General features: G+C 40.7%; 2 protein-coding genes across 13 annotated transcripts; one reads left to right on the top strand and one right to left on the bottom strand.

The window, feature by feature from the left end:
- Positions 1-124: 124 nt before the first annotated feature.
- arsg (arylsulfatase G) lies at positions 125-16,813 on the bottom strand. Of its 10 annotated transcripts, none has more exons than XM_080872513.1 (12): positions 16,746-16,813; positions 15,891-15,976; positions 10,560-10,799; positions 6,250-6,485; positions 4,732-4,846; positions 4,382-4,528; positions 2,843-3,054; positions 2,675-2,755; positions 2,478-2,586; positions 2,120-2,240; positions 1,138-1,228; positions 125-696 (listed from the first exon to the last, which is right to left on the bottom strand). In XM_080872513.1, the coding sequence occupies exons 3-12, from the start codon at positions 10,784-10,786 to the stop codon at positions 416-418; spliced, it is 1,620 nt and encodes a 539-aa protein (XP_080728639.1). In that variant the 5' UTR covers positions 10,787-10,799; positions 15,891-15,976; positions 16,746-16,813; the 3' UTR covers positions 125-415. The 10 variants fall into 10 exon arrangements, with proteins under 10 accessions (XP_080728639.1, XP_080728636.1, XP_080728633.1 ...); XM_080872510.1 differs by having other exon boundaries at positions 16,614-16,751; XM_080872507.1 differs by lacking the exon at positions 16,746-16,813 and adding an exon at positions 16,429-16,556.
- On the top strand, positions 13,274-20,155 carry LOC308390466 (monocarboxylate transporter 7-like). Of its 3 annotated transcripts, XM_080872504.1 has the most exons (7): positions 13,275-13,563; positions 15,392-15,562; positions 16,975-17,200; positions 17,304-17,447; positions 17,552-17,680; positions 17,902-18,903; positions 19,259-20,155. In XM_080872504.1, exons 3-7 carry the CDS (start codon positions 16,978-16,980, stop codon positions 19,447-19,449), a joined length of 1,689 nt encoding a protein of 562 aa, XP_080728630.1. In that variant the 5' UTR covers positions 13,275-13,563; positions 15,392-15,562; positions 16,975-16,977; the 3' UTR covers positions 19,450-20,155. The 3 variants fall into 3 exon arrangements, with proteins under 3 accessions (XP_080728632.1, XP_080728630.1, XP_080728631.1); XM_080872506.1 differs by lacking the exon at positions 15,392-15,562 and having other exon boundaries at positions 13,274-13,563; XM_080872505.1 differs by lacking the exons at positions 13,275-13,563; positions 15,392-15,562 and adding an exon at positions 16,750-16,889.
- The last annotated feature ends 20 nt before the right edge of the window (positions 20,156-20,175 follow it).

The raw sequence follows: 20,175 nt of genomic DNA, 5'->3' as shown, positions 1-20,175 counted from the left end.
TATTATAATAAAAGCCATCAAATATTCAACAAGATAACAATAAGGATCTATTTTCAGATGTTTGGTCTCCAAAATTTGATTGTCGCAACAAAAGTCTCTGCCCTAAGCCCAATCCTATCCACTAAATTTAGTATGTCTTATGATCTGATATAAGATGTGTTATTTTTCTAAAATTACTGAGAATTACTCCAGCCACTGTTTTACTAACAGGTCAAAGTTCATCCACCTACTTCTCTTTGCCCTCTCATCTTGTTTGTACATGTCCTGTAGCCTCTGGCCATTGAACCCCTTCACTAATGGCTTCTTCTACAAACAAAGTGCTAATCACATTTTTTTAAAGAGTGAGACTTGTTTCTCCAGCTGTGAGCCTGTCTTATCAGCCTCTTGTGTGAGTGTTTACATGTGAATCCCACCCTCAACCCAGCCTGGGGCAACGACAAACAGTCTGTGTCAGGTCACAGCACGGTGCTGCTGACTCGTCTGTCCTGTAATCTGCGATGGACACTGACTTGTCAGTGGCGATGTCCCATAATAGCTTCTCCCTCCTCCGAGCGATCCTCTCCGCTACCACCTGGTATTCAGTTGTCTTGACATCCAAAGGTGTTTCCTCAGCCTCATCACGCTCAAGATCAAATATTAGTGGAGGATCGTGGACCTGCTGCTTTCCTGTTTCTCCACCGCATGCTTCTGCTGCACCTATAAAGAAACAGGAATACATGCATTCCCCATAAGCCCCTTTTCGCCTACATTAAATTGAAGAGTGTTCTGAAACGCTGCTGAGTTACTACTTTAGTTCAGGGTTTAGAATTATTTAAATAAATGCAAAGATTTTTGCAAGATGATGCTTCAGGATGAGAATGAATCTGCTACAATGTAGCCTTTAGGGTTGTTTTTCTCTTTTAAACATCTGTCTGCAGAGCAGGGTCACCAGTCTGGTACCACCATGATGACATTATGTAAACCATCCACCACAGTGGTAGGGCATAACAAGCAGCACTGCAAACATATGTGAATAAACACATCATCAGCATTAGAGAAGTTTGTTTCTCAAGCTGTTTTAATAACATGACATCATGCCCGACTGTAGTGTAATGGATTGTGGATGGTGGGCACGCGTGCCCTCCATTTGACCAGTACCTGTGATGTAGAAAGCTTTGTGTCTCCCACTGCGAACTGTCTGAAGGTCACCAAACCTCCCTGCAGCACCACTGTTAGGGTGGAAGAGAAACTACAGAAAAGAAGGATTGATGTCTGCAGGCAACTCAAAAATACAACATCACTGTGAAAAGTACACTCGCAGGCCACTTGGTAATACAACTTGCTAATACCAGGCTAAACCCTCTTTGGGATTCAGAACTGCCCTAAATCTTCACGGTATAAATAATCAAAGCATTCAATAAGTTGTCAAAACTCTCAGAGATTTTGGTCCACGTCGACACGATAGTGTCAAATAGTGGCCCAGATTTGTCATCTGCATGCCCATGATGCAAACTGCTTGTTTCACCACATCCAAAAGGTGTAAGAGATTGTGAGGTTTGCGACATGGCATTTTATCCTACTTGAATGAGCTATCAGAACATGGGTACATGTGGTCATAAAAGCATGGATATAGTTAGCAACAATACTCAGGTTTTGGCATTTAAACGACTGGTACTCAATTAGTTCTCAGAGAATATAAGAAAGCATCCCTCACACTATTACACTACCAGCAGCAGACTGAACCATGGACACAAGCCAGGATCGTTCAATGCTTTTATTCTATTCAAGCCAAATTCTGACCCCGCATTTAGAGATGCTCTTCTGATAACCCCGGTTGTAATGAGTGGTTATTTGAGTTACTGTTATCTTCCCATCAGCTGGTCATTCTTCTTTGACCTATGTCATCGACAAAGCAGTGTTGACCAAAGAACTGTCGCTCACTGGATATTATCTCCTTTTCCTGGACCATTCTTTGCAAACCCTAGAGATGGTTGTGCAGGAAAATCCCAGCAGATCAGCTGTTTCTTAAATACTCAGACCAGCCTGACTGGCACTAACAACTGCTGAACAGGTGTACGTAGCAAAGTGGCCAGCAAGTGTATACAGCTAAATATAAATTCAAAGTGAATTTTTTTTTCACCTCATGGCCCAACTGTTCACCATGTAGGAGGATATTTGTGGCATCAATGCCATCATAACGTCTGTCAGAAGGGAGTGTTACCCCCGCCAGAGACAGAACAGTTGGGAAGATGTCCATACCACTGCACAAAGAGATAAGGAGTGAGTAAGCACTGTTTTTAATGGCTGGTAAAAGACTGTTGGGTGAGTCAGTAAACAAGGTTCTTCTGTACTCTTTGGCTTTATGACCGTGTAGGGTAGTCATATATTTTATAGGATCTATAAAATTGCTCATCTATATTCACAAATATATTGTATGCATACTGTATACCTATTTAAATGATATAAACTAGCCTGTGCACGCTACTAAAGTGGTGCACCTGAGCAGGGACGAGCTGGTGGTATTTGCAGGAATCCTTCCAGGCCAATAAGCCACTGTAGGCACTCTGTGACCACCCTCCCACGTAGTCTGCTTAGCTGAACCGCCACCTAGTACACAGGCAGAAAAAAATTTAAATATGATGATGCAAAGCAATAAAGTGGACGTTATACTGCTCAGGAAGCTTATTTTATTTACCTTTGCTGGTCTGCCATTTGCCTCTGAAGGGCCCTACGCTTCCTGCATACTGGCATTTCTGTTCCCATGGACCGTTGTCACCTGTAAAGAGTGTGCACACAAGGCAAGACATTCAAGACAGTATTACAGGCTTTGTCAGAATATCAGACATGAATCCAGGTGACCAACCAGTGAACCAGATGAGTGTATTGTCTCTGTCTGTGGCCTCAGAAGCATTCTTTATTGCCCCAACCAGACTATCCAGCTCTCGCAGACTGGCAGCATACACTCCACTATTTGGGTGATTATCAGTGGTAGGGGCATCTGGAGATAGTGGAGGGGCCAAGGGGACGTGCATATGAGCAAGTGCTATGTAGAGCAGATAAGGTTGTCCTCGCTCACTGAAAATACAATTAATAAAAGGAAACTGTGTCAAAAAAATAAGGCTGGCGGATGCTGCATTGAAAAAATAAACTATTGGCTTACAAGCAGATTTGTATTAAAGGTAAATGACCTGACAAACTCTTCATTCACTGACTGCCAAATACTATTTCAGACACTTGTCACAGCAACATAACAGTAATCCTGGACAAACACAGTTATGGGGTACTTGGAGAGCAGCCATCAGCGGTGTATTTCCTGCTGATGATGCCTCAGGATATCTGCCATGCTATTGTGCTGTATTGTGCTTCATTCAAAAGCTCCAAACCAGCTTCTACATCAGAATTACCCATTTTTACTCATGCTTAAACTGAAACAAAACCATGTCTGTCAAAAAACAAGCAGTTCTGTGCTTGCAATTAAATTTTTCCATCCAAAACACAGCATTATCAACTTAAAAGAGCTTCACTGATAAAAAACAAACAAACAAAAAAACCCTTCTATGTCTTTACAGCTCATTACTTACAATCACAGCTACACTCGTTCAAATGATGCAGTCATGTAACATAAAGGCATGTTTTTTGTTATGTTTGTAAATTTAATATAGCATATTTCAAAAATATATACTCTACTGCTCTGTTAGCAGGCTATATTCTGTTATTAACAATTTCCATCAGGAATGGTTCAGAAGTCATAATGCACACCACAGAGCCATACTAAAACATTGTGGTAATGTTCTTTCATTACGATAAACATAGACAACTGTGTAGACTGCAGCAGTTTCTCCTTTTGTCATCCAAGGCAATCAACTACAGATGTCTGCAAGAGCTACCTGGTTTCACCCCCCCACCATGTGTCGACAGAGGATCCACAGTACATGCATATCCTCAGGCAATAAAGCAGCATTTTGAAACACTGTTCAGATCAAGCCGATGATAAAAGCCTCACGTGGAATCATTCAAAGAGAATCATATGCACAGACATAGTAACAGACAACAGTTTCTATTGTTGTGGAAGTAATGCGTGAAACTCTAAATCACATCAGATTTCACTTCTTAACTTTCACACACACGCATATTGTCTAAAGAAAGATGTAACATACCTGGCTGTAGGGAACTAGGGCATTTTTGGCTCTGACTCATGGTTGCAAAATAAGGCTCAGGAAACGCTGTGCTGCTTTAATGTACATTTTTTTACAGCATATTTGCACTACAGTAACCTTTCTAAACTTAACACAGGTAACTCAGGAGGTGCAAATATGTTTTTAGCTCATACAGTTCTGTACTGGGTTCAACCCAGTACTAGGAAGGTGTAAGGTCTGTGTAAATTAGTGCAACCTCATTGTACCTTGCATTGTGTATAATCCGGAGTGCAGCAGACTTGTATTGCTCTGTTAGTGTCCACAGGTCAAGCGGCTGCTCCACAATAGTGCTATTTTCAATCAGAGGAAGGCCGATTCTGGAATAACAACCTCCATGTATGTTCCTCTTCAATCTAGAGCACAAAAGCAATAGATTGTAATAAAACTACATTTCGCTTGGTGAGGCCTTGGAAGAAAGAACTGGCATCCATTCATGGTTGTTATAGTATAGTAAAAAAAAAATACTTCTAATAAATAAATAGCTACTTGCAAAGTATTGCTAGTCACTGTGCAACCTATACTTTCATTATTGTGTGACACTGTCACAGTACTACACCTGATCACTTGTGGTCCATGTGAGTCACAGGGGAGGCACTGGGGCAGGTTATATCCTGGGATATCAGTACATCCCATGTCATTACTGAAGGGAATACCTAAGTAGTAGTCAAAACCTGCACAAGAGATATAGAAAATATTGCAAATATTGATCAAAGTATCAGCATGTTATCACCTTACCATAAAAAAGGTCTTATCTCTCAACTCTCTACACATGTCCTTATGGTAACTAGAGTAGTCAGGTATTTTTCCCTGCACTACCTGTTTATACCTGCCTGAGCACAAGGCTAGTCAGTGCTTTAAAGATGCTGATGTGAAACTTTTGTGGTTGTGGTGCAGGGAAGGGGATGGGACAGGGGCAGTTGTAAGTCTGTCCTGTGTGTTGTCAGGTGCAAATATGTTGTCTCACTAGACACAGCTGGTTGGAGGACGTGATTAGTGACCCTGTGCAGTCTGCTCCCTGCAGTGAGGTTGGGAAATGTTTCACAGATACCAAACAACAAAACTTAAGTGGAAAGATACAGCATTGTGCAACAGGAAAACTGTCTACATTAACCCACTGATCACTGTTTTATGTGAAACACACAAAAAGTATCGAATGCTCAACTGCTAGATAAATTCCTGCACATTAATTTTTTCAGCATTTCTTCTGGCTGTACTGCTGCCGTTTTGCTAACTCTTAGCAGCTCTTAGCAGCTGACTATACACTCTTATACTTCTATAAATTCTCAAAGTATAGAATAGCTTGTGGTTTCCAGTTGAAACATACAATTTACTGTGATTTAGAACAGAGTTTTTGAAACCTTATCAGTACATTTAAATAAAATTGCGTATCAAATTGTGTATCAAAGGTTTACATATTGAAGTGACAAAAGCAAAAGTCTAATATACTGTCATGGTAAAAGAAAGCACAGTGTGTGTCGTTTCAAAGGTTTTAAAGGTAGAATGGTTTAGTTTTGTGATGTTAAATGTGAACAAAGACTTCTGCATTGATGTACCAAAGTATTGCAGAGTGAAATGTGAGGCCATCTGTCTGACAGCTTGTCCAACACATTACAGTGATCCCACATGTAGCAGCATATCCACATCAGAATGACTGACAAAGACAAAATCAAGATGTTATAATGGCCCAGTCAAATTCCAGACCTCAACCTGACTAAAATACTATGTTGGGGCATTAAAAGAGCTGTGCATAAACCTCAGCAACCTTTGAAAGCGAGGGAAGACAACATGGGGGACAAAGTCACACAGAAAATGAATATTTAAAATTATTGCTGCTAAAGGTGATTCTATAAGCTATTAAACCATGGACTACACTTATTTTTTAAACACTGCTTCCACATTTTGGCTCAGTTTTTGTTAAATGAATAATGACACAGTGTAATATATCATTATATTATTTTATTATATTATATTATTATGCTTATATTTTGCACTTAAATAGTTCTTATCTAAAACTAACTGCTATTTTTTCCACTACATGAAGTTGACAGACACTTTGCTTAAATGTCCCACATACCTCTGTTAGTTGGACTGTATAGTCCATTGTGTCCAAGATGCCATTTCCCAATCATGGCAGTGTGATATCCTGCCTTGTGTAGTAGCTGGGGTAAGGTAACTTCAGACAGAGGCAGGCCAGCTAGAGACTTCACCCCGAAGTTGTGAGTCACCCCGTTTCTTAGGCCATAACGACCTGTCAGGATAGCAGCACGGGACGGAGAGCATGTCGAGGCTGGGGAGTGGAAGTCGGTCATTCTAGAGAATTAAAAACATAAAAATATTTTATCGTCATACCATCTTGTGGTTTTGTGTTATTCTTGAATTTTTTAAGTTTCTGTTTAGTTTTCATTATTATTCTAACCACATCAAGCTTCACTTTTTCTTTATTTCACTGTCATTTTAGTGAAATTTTCTTGCAAAATCACTGACTTCTGATTTTATTATTCTATTTCCCAGACTGTGTTCCCTGTTTTGTTTATGTATCTGTGCTTCATAACTTTCATCTTGGTTAATGTGCAGGAGTCTTCTTGTCTCAATATTATCTGACTTTTGGTTGTTGGCAGGTTTACAATGGAGAGTTCTTTTTAGTGTCTAGTTCTAGCTATCCTGCATGGCTTTGTGACTGTATGCATCTCTCATACTGACTCCTCTTGTTATGAACCGTTTCCTTGTGTGTTCTGCTCTGTGTTATCTGTGTAAATACATGATCAAGATGCTTTTATGTCCTGTGTTTCACGTTTTCTGGATTTCTGTTTGTTCCGGTGTTGCCTGATGCCTTCTGTCATGCTTTCTTGTTGTTGTGCTTCCACTTTTGTTCCTTTTCCCATGGTCTGTGTGAGAACTTTGTCTTTAAAAGGACTCACAAATAAAGGCTCCACTTGTAACTTAACTTCCTGCCTCAAAGTCTTCCTCTAACATAATATCCCATATATTTTCTCTATGGACTTCAGGTCAAGCAAACTGGCTTGCTAATCAAACAGTAATAACATGGTCAACAATTTATTTGGTAGTAGTTTTGGCATTGCTGCTGTGACGGCCAAATCCATGGCCACACTCTAAAGTCGGTAACGCTTGTGTATTTTCATTTCTTCATTTGAACACAATAACACATTTTAGTTTCCAATAAGTTTATTGATTGGTTTGGATACATTTGTTCCATTTGCAAGCGCGCACATTTAGGTTATGTATTCATACCAGTTCATTATTTTGTTTGACTTCTGACTAACTACTTACCTGCCATCATCCCTGGGAGTTGCCGGACAAAAGGGGGTGGACATGGTTTGAAACCACTAAATACAAAGAGCGATAATTGGACCGCACCACCACTTCCTGCTGAAGGGGAGAATGTGTATTTTCTTTAATTTAAAAAAAGCTTTTGTATTTGATTAGATATTTGAGTTTAGGGTTCAGTGGTTTTGATTTTCTTCTTTGGTGTTTAGTTTATAAACAAACCACGCAGTACTGCATCATTTTCGTGGTTTATAATTGTGTTTTGTCTAGTTACCCCTCGTGTGTCATAGTGGTCTGATCAGCCATTATATATACCCTTGTGTGTCATTTCCTGTTAGGTCAGTTATGTTTGTTTGGGCAGTTGCTTGGTTTGTTAAATTTGCAGTCTTTGCCTGAGCTTCGATTTGTTTCTTTGATCTCTTTTATGAGCTCAACATTTGGTATTTTTGTAAATATGATTTTTGGGGTTAAATAAATGGAAACCCTATTTTCTATTCATTCCTTTGAGTCCTCCTGCTTTTTCAACTTGGTCCATCACAGTTGCCATGTGCTATGCCTTGTTGGAAAAGGAAATCAGCATCTCCATAAAGAATGTCAATAGATGGAGGGCTCAAAAATGACTAAGCTGATTGTGGATTTCATCAAACACACTGAACCATCCGCCACCAATATGAGAAGATAGTATGGCACTCAAAATCACAGACTCCCACCGGACTTGTATTCTTAATCTCTCTGGTGTTCCTCTAGAGTGCAGGTCCTCGATTTCTAAACACAATATTGACTTTTGTCTAAAAAGAGAATTTTGGGCCACTGAACAACAGTCCGCTTACTTTTCCCCTGAGCTCAGATAAGATTAGACTTAATTAGAAATGCAAAGGTCACAGCTCTTTTTCAGAAGACAGCAATGTGTGCTACCTCTTGATGCACTGACAAAATCTTCACTCCACTCCTTGTAATGCTCTGGAGGTTGGAACCATCCCTGTTGCTTGTACATCTTTTCCTGTGACACTAATTATTAACTAATTGTGGTAGTGTGGTTAATAATAATTACTTATTATTAATCTCTAGCTCAGTTCCAGAGCATGCCTTCATCCTGTGTTGCTCACCTCAAACCCAACCGGCCGTGACAGATGGCTGCCCCTCCATGAGCCTAGCTCTGCTAGAAGTTTCTTCCTGTTAAAAGAGCATTTTTCCATCCCACTGTTGCCAAAGCGCTTACTTAATTGAATTGTCCCCTCCAGTCCACCTTCCATTAATATTCTTTGATACAGTACCCTGTGAACACCAAGCCTTTTTAGCCTTAATGACTGTCAAAGCAGCAGTATTCTCCATCACTGAGTTTACTAGTACTGAACTATACAGTGGGGCAAAAAAGTATTTAGTCAGCCACCGATTGTGCAAGTTCCCCCACTTAAAATGATGACAGAGGTCAGTAATTTGCACCAGAGGTACACTTCAACTGTGAGAGACAGAATGTGAAAAAAAAATCCATGAATTCACATGGTAGGATTTGTAAAGAATTTATCCGTAAATTGGGGTGGAAAATAAGTATTTGGTCACCTCAAACATGGAAAATCTCTGGCTCTCACAGACCTGTAACGTCTTCTGTAAGAAGCTTTTCTGTCCCCACTCGTTACCTGTATGAATGGCACCTGTTTGAACTCATCATCTGTATAAAAGACACCTGTCCACAGCCTCAAACAGTCAGACTCCAAACTCCGCCATGGCCACGACCAAAGAGCTTTCGAAGGACACCAGGAAAAGTATTGTAGACCTGCACCAGACTAGGAAGAGTGAATCTACAATAGGCAAGCAGCTTGGTGTGAAAAAATCAACTGTGGGAGCAATCATCAGAAAATAGAAGACATACAAGACCACTGATAATCTCCCTCGATCTGGGGCTCCACGCAAGATCTCATCCCGTGGGGTCAAAATGATCATGAGAATGGTGAGCAAAGATCCCAGAACCACACAGGGGGACCTGGTGAATGACCTGCAGAGAGCTGGGACCAAAGTAACAAAGGTCACCATCAGTAACACACTACAACGGCAGGGAATCAAATCCCGCAGTGCCAGACGTGTTCCGCTGCTGAAGCCAGTGCATGTCCAGGCCCGTCTGAAGTTTGCCAGAGAGCACATGGATGATACAGCAGAGGATTGGGAGAATGTCATGTGGTCAGATGAAACCAAAGTAGAACTTTTTGGTATAAACTCAACTCGTCGTGTTTGGAGGAAGAAGAATACTGAGTTGCATCCCAAGAACACCATACCTACTGTGAAGCATGGGGGTGGAAACATCATGCTATGGGGCTGTTTTTCTGCCAAGGGGACAGGACGACTGATCCGTGTTAAGGACAGAATGAATGGGGCCATGTATCGTGAGATTTTGAGCCAAAACCTCCTTCCATCAGTGAGAACTTTGAAGATGAAACGAGGCTGGGTCTTCCAACATGACAATGATCCAAAACACACCGCCCGGGCAACAAAGGAGTGGCTCCGTAAGAAGCATTTGAAAGTCCTGGAGTGGCCTAGCCAGTCTCCAGACCTCAACCCCATAGAAAATCTGTGGCGGGAGTTGAAAGTCCGTGTTGCTCGGCGACAGCCCCAAAACATCACTGCTCTCGAGAAGATCTGCATGGAGGAATGGGCCAAAATACCAGCTACTGTGTGTGCAAACCTGGTAAAGACCTATAGTAAACGTTTGACCTCTGTTATTGCCAACAAAGGTTATGTTACAAAGTATTGAGTTGTATTTTTGTTATTGACCAAATACTTATTTGCCACCCTGATTTACGAATAAATTCTTTACAAATCCTACCATGTGAATTCATGGATTTTTTTTTCACATTCTGTCTCTCACAGTTGAAGTGTACCTCTGGTGCAAATTACTGACCTCTGTCATCATTTTAGGTGGGGGAACTTGCACAATCGGTGGCTGACTAAATACTTTTTTGCCCCACTGTATATGCTGGTGTACTGTGCCTCAGATAATAGTATTGAAATACTGACATCAAAAACACCCAAGGGTAGAAACATCCGTCTGATACATAATGAATATAAAATAAGAAAAGGTTCATAGATCTGAATCAAATTCTGTACCGTAGTCCTTGCAGGGCCATCAGGTTGAGGTAAGGTGTGTTGTTTGCCCTCTCTTCGAGCTGATTAGCATCCAGATCACCCCAGCCAATGTCATCTGCCAGTATGATGATGAAATTGGGTTTTTCTTTGGGTTTATCAGCTGTGGGTCCATGCTGGGACACTGTGTGGAGCAGCAGCCCGAATAGCAGCATTGCAGCAGGAGGAAGCTGGGGTGTGCCCTCCGCCATTTTGAATCAAAACCTGCAAAAGATTACTTGCAATTATAACCTTAATTCCCCAAAAAGGGATGCTTTGTAATAATAAAAACAGAAAGCAATGATCTACAAATCTAAAAGCCCATATTCTAATCACAATAGAAAAAATAGAGCAAAGAAAACATAGAAATATTTCACAAAGACTGTTTGTTCACTTTGAATTGTATGGCAGCAACACAGAGACTGAAAAGGAAGGAACAAGACTGAAAATCAATATGCTCGTGATAGCTCCTCCGTCATGGTCGTGGATCTTTTCACTCAGCATTTTCAGTTATGGACTAAGATTTATATTGTTTAGTATTCTGAGTTATTAGTTCTAATTTTTTTATCCATGGATTGTAGATATCAATGGTGTGCTGCTTTGTTTTTATCCTTAGGCTGTAGTTTAGTTCTTGGTTTTAGTTTGTTTACGTTCTCTTCCTTTTTGTTATGTCTCCCTCTGCATTTCCTGACACCTAACACAGAGAAGTCTCCTTTTCTGCGTTCAGTGTTCTCCCGTTTTAGTTACTTCCTGTTTTATTTTGGTAAACTTTGTCCCAGGTGTGTAGCTTTCGGCTTTACTTTCCCAAGTCTTGTTTCCGTGATTGGTCCCAACTATGCTCCCACCTGTTTCCTCTTCTTTGTCGTCGTCTGAATGTCCCCTTGTTTCTTGTCATTTCTTTCCCACTTGGTAGTGTGTTGTCCTTGTTCCACGTCCACTAGTGATTATCGGTTGTTGATTATTAGCTCAGCTTTTGATGTAATAGTTCCATAATAAACCTGCCTCTGGAGCTTATTTTCTATCAAGAGTCCTACATTTTGGTCCACATACTTCCCACCACACTGCCAAATCGTGACAGCCTCAGGAGGAAGTGCATTAAAATCTGCATATGCAGGTTAAAGCTCTACTGTACAAAGTAGAACCAGTGTTTGCACATGATCCAGAAACGCTGCTGTCTGCTCTGGGCAAAAGTGAAATTAAAATGGACTCAGGCAAAGTGAAAAACTGTTCTTTGGTCAGACAAATCAAAATTTGAAATTTTTTTTTGGAAGACATGGACATCAAACAAAGGACTATCTGGCTTGTTATCAGTGCTTGGTTCAAAAACCTGCAACTCTGATGGTACATGGATGCATCAGTTCTTATGGAATTGTCAGCTTACACACTTTAAAAAGCAGCATCACTGCTGAAGGGTATATACAAGTTTTAGAGCAACATCCAGATGACATTTTTTTCAGTGAAGTCTTTGTATATTTGAGCACGATGAAGATAAACCACGCACTGCAACGATTACAGCAGCATGACTTCATAGGAGAAGAGATCAGGTGCTGAAGTGAAGACCTTTCACCAGCTGAAAACATCTGGCACACCATGACAGGAAAAATGTGACAAAAATGACCCAGTACAATGTGACCATATTTCTCTCTCAAATGTCCAGCAGCTGGTCTCCTCAGATTATGAGCTGTTGTTAAAAGAAGACTTGATGCTACAGAATGGTGAAAATGCTAGACATCCCTGTGTATCAACACAGCACATCAATAATACAGCTTTATTAACTATCAGGCATTGACCAGTGCTACTAGTTTTAAATCTGAGTGTTTGTGACTGTTGTGCAGTCTAGGATCAGAGTATTATAAACTAGCATGGACCAAGATGCCGCTATGTTTAAGCTTCTATGGAAAATTACTAACTACATTTCAAGATTTTGCAGAGTAAGCTTACACAGAATAAAGAGATCAGTCGATCCAAATTACCTTAAATCATTTCAAAACCTGTTACATATCCTGTAATAAGAGACGCGATCTCTCTAATCATGCAGGTAGTGTTCCTGTTGCAACCCACTTTTTATCAAAGCAGCCTAGTTTGTTGAGGGCAAATCAGTTAGCCTCTGATCACGACCCGTGCTCAACTTTCTGCTTCATCACACCAGCACGTGTGATGTTTGTCTAGTTCCTAACAGTTTTAAGATGGTGTCAGCATTTGTGGTTAAGAATTAATCAACAAAAAAGCTGAAATTTTATAGGTGCATCAAAAGAGTCGTCAGTAAGCCCACTGGGTCAGATGTCAGTGAGTAAAATCTTTTGGCATAGAGCAGCAGAGTTAGTTCCTTGGACAGTATTTGTTTTTTAAAGAATCCTTAAGAAAAAAACAAGTATTACATTATGTATGAATGGACAATGTAACTGTAGAAGGATACCCTAAAAAGTGCAATCCTTAATTCAGGTAAATGGCAGTCATCACTTTTTAACCAAACAAAGTTTAGGGATTTAAAAAACAAACAAACAACAAATCTGTACTTTTCTGATTTGACAAAACGTTTTTCAAATATTCAAGCCTGAGGTTGGGCACAAACTCCCAGTCTGTCTCTCTCTCTCTGGCCAGCTATTAACTCAGAGCACCGCTCAAACAACACCCCAAGTTAAAGAACTTTGTGTGTGTATGTGTGTTTAGTTTGCCGGGGTACTATGAAGAACTGGCTGCAACCAGATCTCTTTAACCCCTTCTTCCACCCCCCACCCCGTTCTCGTTCATGAATGTCAGCTTTTATCTGATACAGCATGCTTGTACACGTGCTTACATATATGTAATATATGTCAGTGTGGGTGTCTGTGTACACGTGTGTGTCCTTGTGAGAGAAAAAAAACGCCTGTGGAAATATGTGCACCATAAGTTAGCTTAAGTTTGAAAGTTTATTGACGTCGCTCGCGCGCCACTTACGGGACTATAGCAACGAGCAAAGACAGGACCCTCTGAAAGTAGCTTCTTACAGGTGAGACAGCTCACTCCGACTTATTACAGCCATGTCATTACAAACGAATACGTTCGCTTTTAATTAGCTACTTCAAATAATTATCCGGCCAACACGCGACGCACAAATACTTACAAACTATTTGTGAGCACTTATTTAGACGTTATTGCCCAAGGGTATCACGCGCCCCCGCAGACGGACCGGATTGCGTCAGTCGCACGAGAACGGACCGTTGGGGTGGGGCACCCAAAGGTTAACATTACCACCCGCGTCTCTGGCTCTTAATTTAAAGTTATTTCTTTACAGCTAAATATTGTTCAGTGGTCAATTTCCGGCTGTAATTAAACCGTTCTATTTTATGTTATTTAATTTTAAAGCACATATATATCATATTTCTCTATTAATTTGGATCCACACAAAGACGATAAAGGTAGAAAAATTTCAAACGCCTGAAAAAACCCCAAAAGAAAAAAAACAAAACAAGCTGCAGTCTGTGGTTGTCAGTTAGTATTTTTCAACGCCTTAAACATGTCTAAATGTCGATTATATCCTTCGGGATTAGTTTCGTCTTGTGACTACTTTCCTTGATGCATTTGATAATATTTAAGAAACGGATCACTTAGGTTATGAAATGATACTTTTAAAGAGCCGAACCATTTGTGCGTACTGATTAAACATTAGTTAATTTGTTAGTAAATTAGTTAAATGTTGACCTTTAAAAAACAGTTTATTAAAATCAGTTTTATTTATATATCACCAAATCACAAAAACAGCCCCCTTGAGAGGTTTTATATTGTAGTTTACCCTACAATATATATATAATGTATATTATTACAAGAATAACAGAGAGAAAATCCGAACAGTCAGACAGTGGGAAGGAAAAACTCCCTTTTAACAGGAAGAAATCTCTGGCAGAACCAAGCTCAGGGAGGGCAATCCATCTGCCACAACTGGTTGAGGGTGACTCACCAGCTATTTTATTAGGTACACAAGACCAAAAACCAAAAACTATCCCCCACACCATTACAGTACAACCACCACCAATCTTTTATGTTGTTTATGCAAATTCTAACTCTACCATGTGAATCAAGACTTATCTGACCTGGCAAAATTTTTCCAATCTTCTATTGTCCAGTTTGGACATGAGTGACACCCAGTGTGGTCTTCTGCTGCTTTAGCCCATCTGCTTCAAGGTTTGATGTGCTGTTCATCCATAGATGTTTATTTGCATACCTTGGCTCTAACAAGTGGTTACGTTATTGCTGCCTTCCTATCAGCTCAAAGCAGTCTGGCCAATCTAATCTGACCTCTGTAAAGCCCAGAGATGATTGTGTGGGAAAATCCCTGCAGACCAGGCCATCTGGCACTAACAACCATGCCAGGATCAAAGTCAGTTAAATCAACTTTCTTCTCCATTCTGATGCTCAGTGACCATGTCTACAATCCTAAATACACTGAATTTCTGCTATGTGATTGGCTGAGTTAACAGCCAATCACATGTTCTACTGCTTGAGTTAACAAGCAGTTTATCTAATAAAGGGATGTGTAAGCATATGTATAAAATTAAAATGTTAATGGAAGATTCACTGAACAGCTTAGTAAGTGTCACAAAATATATGTTAAAATGTTTTTATTTTATTTTATTAGTCCTTTATTTATCCAGGTAAAAAATCTCATTGAGATTAAAAATCTAATTTTCAAGAGAGACCTGGCATCATGGCAACAACAGTCAAAATGTGATCCATTGATGTGCTTGTGTGTGTTTGCTTTTGCATGTAATAATAAAGAATATGCATGATGACAGACTTTTATCATTCTGGTCATTCACTGATATTTACATGTTTTACAGAAAAGAATACAGAGTAATTGTGTGGCTCAAGAGTTGGGAGTTCGCCTTGCCGGTTCGAGCCCCAGCGTGGACAGTCTCGGTCGTTGTGTCCTTGGGCAAGACACTTCACCCGTTGCCTACTGGTGGTGGTCAGAGGGCCCGGTGGCGCCAGTTTCCGGCAGCCTCGCCTCGGTCAGTGCGCCCCAGGGCGGCTGTGGCTACACACATCACCAGTGTGTGAATGTGTGTGTGAATGGGTGGATGACTGGATGTGTAAAGCGCTTTGGGGTCCTTAGGGACTAGTAATAGTAACTGGCCATTTACCATTTAACTGAAAATTTACAGCAGGTGTACAGAATGCCATAGTTGTTTGTTTGTTTGTTTTTCAACAATATATGACATGTAATATGAGAAGCCTGTATATCAAAAACAGGATTTACACTATGCTTAACATACCAGCACAGCTTATGAAGGCTAGGTTCAGAAATTTTACAAAATCTGGTAGGAGGGGGATACTTACACAACAGGTTTGCAGCTCTGGAGAGTTATGAGGTCAAACAAACCACGCTGGAGATTATAAATCCAAACACAGGTAGGTTGGGAGACCTGGGAATCCCATAAAAAATACTCAGATGCATGGAAAATGTATAATTCCTGCACATAATTTCACAAAGGAGCTGTATTTCTATATCACCTGGTGGTACATTTAAGGATTTAGGATTTAATCTGTCATTATTGCTTCACTTTTTTCTCCCGTTCTTACAAAAATAAAAACATATTTGCTCAGCTTCATTAATAATTGATCAGGGAGAATGGAGAGACTGAACTTCAGCGGCTGTTGCCTTTCCCCCTCCTGACCATCTTTTGTTGCAGCACTGCCAGTGTTTGTACATTAAACAGATGTCCGTAAGAATGTACAGAGAGACTTTATTTAAAAGGCAAGCAGCTAAAGAAAGACCGATATAAAAGAGGGTGTAACACTATATGAACTTCTACTGGAAACACCAGCCAGTTATCAAGTCAGCTGATTTGAGTAATTTGACAAGGATCAGGCTTACCACCTCTTACTCAGACTGTCTGTGATCAGAAGAGGAACACTTCAAAAAGCTGTGACTCAGTCCTCACAGAGCTGAAGCTGGCTTTTGTGCGGCAGGTACCTACAGCACCACAGCAGCGCGTGCGCCCCCTGATGCTGGATCGTTTATTGCTAGAAGAAAAAAAAAGGCAACTCGCTTCTCCTTACATTTACCGCTCAGGCTGCCGAACGAGAGCAATTTCCAGTTTAAGATGAATTTTCCCCGAATGCGTCATTAAAGTATTCCTGCCGGTTTGTGTGAGCGAAACGGAATTGTGGGTTTGATCTGTAATTACTTACAGCGAGTCCCGGCCAGTGTCCTGCGGCTATGGGCGCATTCTCGTTCCGCTCGTGTTGACGCGTCAGAGCGCCTCTACAGTAACAGTCCAGCATTTGTTGCCACCCTACTTTGTGTTTTTGTCTTAATTCGATCATCCATTCAAAGTACGCACATTTGATTTATTATTATTATTACTTTTTTTTAATTGATTACTTTGCAGTTATGCTAATCCGCTGTTTTTCTTTCCAGGGCATGGGATTGAGTGGTTTCTTGGGGCCCAATGTGTACTCGGAGGTCCCCGACGGTGGCTGGGGATGGGTGGTGGCTGTGGCATTTTTCTTGGTGGAGGTGTTCACCTATGGCACCATCAAAAGCTTTGGCATCTTCCTCCAGAACTTGATAGATGAGTTTGGAGAGACCAACAGTCGAGTCTCCTGGATTGTTTCCATTAGTGTGTTTGTCATGGCATTCAATGGTAAGCACATGTGTTGTTGCTATGTGGCTGCAGCTTTAAAAAACTTAACATTACATGCGTACAAAAATAACATTGAAATAATGAGAATCGCTGTACCACTTAGCACCTTTTGCTTCCATGATGACCAACCACTTTGGCTTTCAACTTGTTGTCATGACTGGAGGACTGCTTATTACTTCTGGCACCATCGCCACCATCTTTACCAGCTCCATAAACCAAATCTACATCACCTACGGATTAGTTGCAGGTATTCATTTAGTCACTTTTTCACTACTTTTCCCACTTCAAAAAACTTTGCACACAATGCTGTTATTCTTTGAATTTCTTGTACATATTTATTCAACTGTTCAGGCATGGGTTACTGTCTGACCTTCCTCCCCACGGTGACCATCCTTTCTCAGTATTTCAACCATCGGCGATCTCTGGCCACTGCTGTCGCTTCTACTGGAGAGTCCCTGTCAATGTTTGCTTTGGCACCAGGTGGGATGTTTTTTATAAAGACGCTTTAAAGACAAGTGTGAGTGACAGGGGTTAGAAAAAACGTGATTAATATTCCCAAATAATATCAAGAAAAGATTACAGTTTGCAACAGTTTCAACATCACATTTTCATTTCATAAGCCAGATCTTGAACATTACATACTTAATACTCATGCAGATTTGTTTGTGGACACTCATGGAATGCCTCTTCTTCCCTCTTAGCCTTTGCAGCATTAAGGGACCATATTGGCTGGAGAAATACCATGGCAGTATTAGGAGCTTTGCAAAGCGTCATCATCATCTGTGGCGCATTGCTTCGGCCGATAATTATTAAACCCAATGAGACGCTGAAACCAGAGGCTGACACCTTAACCTTAAAAGATCTGAGCAAACATAATGACTGTACAGAGGGCACAACTTCAGGGGTCTCTGTGACAAACAAGGCATTCTCTGATCAAAATACCTTCTGCAGTTTGACTAACGAGCTAACTACAGGCTCTGTGAGCACTGCAGACTCTGGTGTTCAGTCTCTAAGTGACACTGACAGCGGCAAGCAACAGGAGACATCTTTACCTCACAAAGAAGCAAAGGTGGAGATTGAACGGGAACAACTGGAAGAAAGCAAGGGAGAAATAAAAACATCTGAAAAAGAGGAAAAAACAAGCAGAGATGCAGAAAAACAAGCGATGAAAGAGGAACTAAACAATGCAGCTGACAAAAAGTTATCTGAAAACAATTCCAAACTCTTGGACTTCTCCATCCTCAAAGAGTGCAGCTTCATTTTCTATTCTCTCTTTGGACTGTTTGCCACTCTGGGCTTTTTCGCTCCACAGCTCTACATCATCCAGCTGAGTGAGAGTCGAGGAGTCGAAAAGGACCACGCGACTTACATGCTCTCCACCATAGCCGTGGCTGAAATCTTAGGCCGATTCTCTATTGGATGGATCCTCACACGGAGGCAGTTTAGGAAGAAGAAGCTTTTGGTGCTTTTAGCCTGTGTGATTACACTGACTGTGGTGCTGGTGGGATTTACTTTGGTCACAGAGTTTTACGGCCTAGCTGTGTGCTGTGCTCTCTACGGGTTCTTCCTGGGAACTGTGGTGTGCACCCACATTCCTCTGCTGGCTGAGGATGATGTGGTGGGCATAGAGAGGATGACTTCAGCTGCTGGCGTCTATGTTTTCATCCAGAGCTTTGCTGGGCTGGCAGGACCACCACTTGGAGGTACTGAGGAATGACATATTTACTGGACATAACCTCCAGGATCAACTTTACTACAAATGATACTATATCTTAAAACAATATATATTTTAGTAGTGAAAAACACACATGTTCATTTATGGGATTTATGGGAATCTTATACTTGTAGTTACAACTCATAATCTTGCAAAATACACACAAACCAAAAGTATAAAGTTTGGCTGGATCATCTAGATCAGGATATTTGATTCAGTCCCTGCAGAACATGACAAGACACAATGCAATTGCTTCCAGCCTTTGTTTAAGATGAGTACATAGACCTTTTGACAAGCTGGCTTTTTAGTTCTTACTTCTACCTCTATTCTCCTTTGCTCCTCAGGCATGCTGGTGGACATGACCCATAACTATGGATCAGCCTTCTACTCTTGTGCAGCTGGCATGGCTCTGAGTGCTTTGTTCCTGGGTTTGGTGAAGCCTGCTAAGAGAGGATTTTCCTGTATGAGGAGAAGACGCTCTGAAAGCAATGCAGCCCACAAGGAGGAGAGTGAAGAGCAAACTGAGGAGAACTAGAGATCCAAATGATTTCTCTGACTTTGACACTAAGTGATGTAGAGGGTGTTTTACCTTTTAAGCTGATGTAAAATGAGAGTAATAAAGGGTTCAAGCCATAGAACGGTAGTTAAAGGCTAATGCTGATAAACTGTAACAGCATGAATACACTGAAGAGAAAGACGCTTACTAAGTGCTTAAAATCTGCCTTTGTAGGTCTGGTTTCTGAGAGCAATCTCAAAATTTTTTAGACCACAGTATCTAAGTAATAATTGTGCCTTAATTACCTGATATACCAAACAGTGTTTTTAACAGTGTCAGTACCTTTAAATTATCTTTGAAGAAGCTTCATTTAGTCTTGCACTTAATGGATGGCAGTGACAAAGGGTACACTCAGAGTGATTAAGCGTTAAGGGAGGTGTCTTAGTTTGACAGGAGACTTTAACACTGACGCTCAATAATTACCTCAGTGATCAGTTCAATAACAATAGCCAGACAAAATGTGATGCTAATGTTGCAGCAAGAACAATCAGTTGCACAGATCTTTGTTACACTTGTTATGGGAAATACCTGAAGCTCAGGACAATTTGATTATATGTGTTTTACTTGCAATCAAATCAAACTGTCACTTAGTTAACGGTGCACTGCTATTTAATACGGGATGTCAACCCGCAAACAATTTTTGTATCAAAAACGTGTTTGTTCGTAATAAAGCAACACTGTGAAACAGACAGGTGAACGTGGTTT

Source organism: Rhamphochromis sp. 'chilingali' (assembly GCF_963969265.1).
Source record: "Rhamphochromis sp. 'chilingali' genome assembly, chromosome: 22".
NCBI lineage: Eukaryota > Metazoa > Chordata > Actinopteri > Cichliformes > Cichlidae > Rhamphochromis > Rhamphochromis sp. 'chilingali'.
The sequence above is the reverse complement of the archived record's forward strand: the minus strand, read 5'-3'. Positions and strand labels throughout refer to the sequence as shown.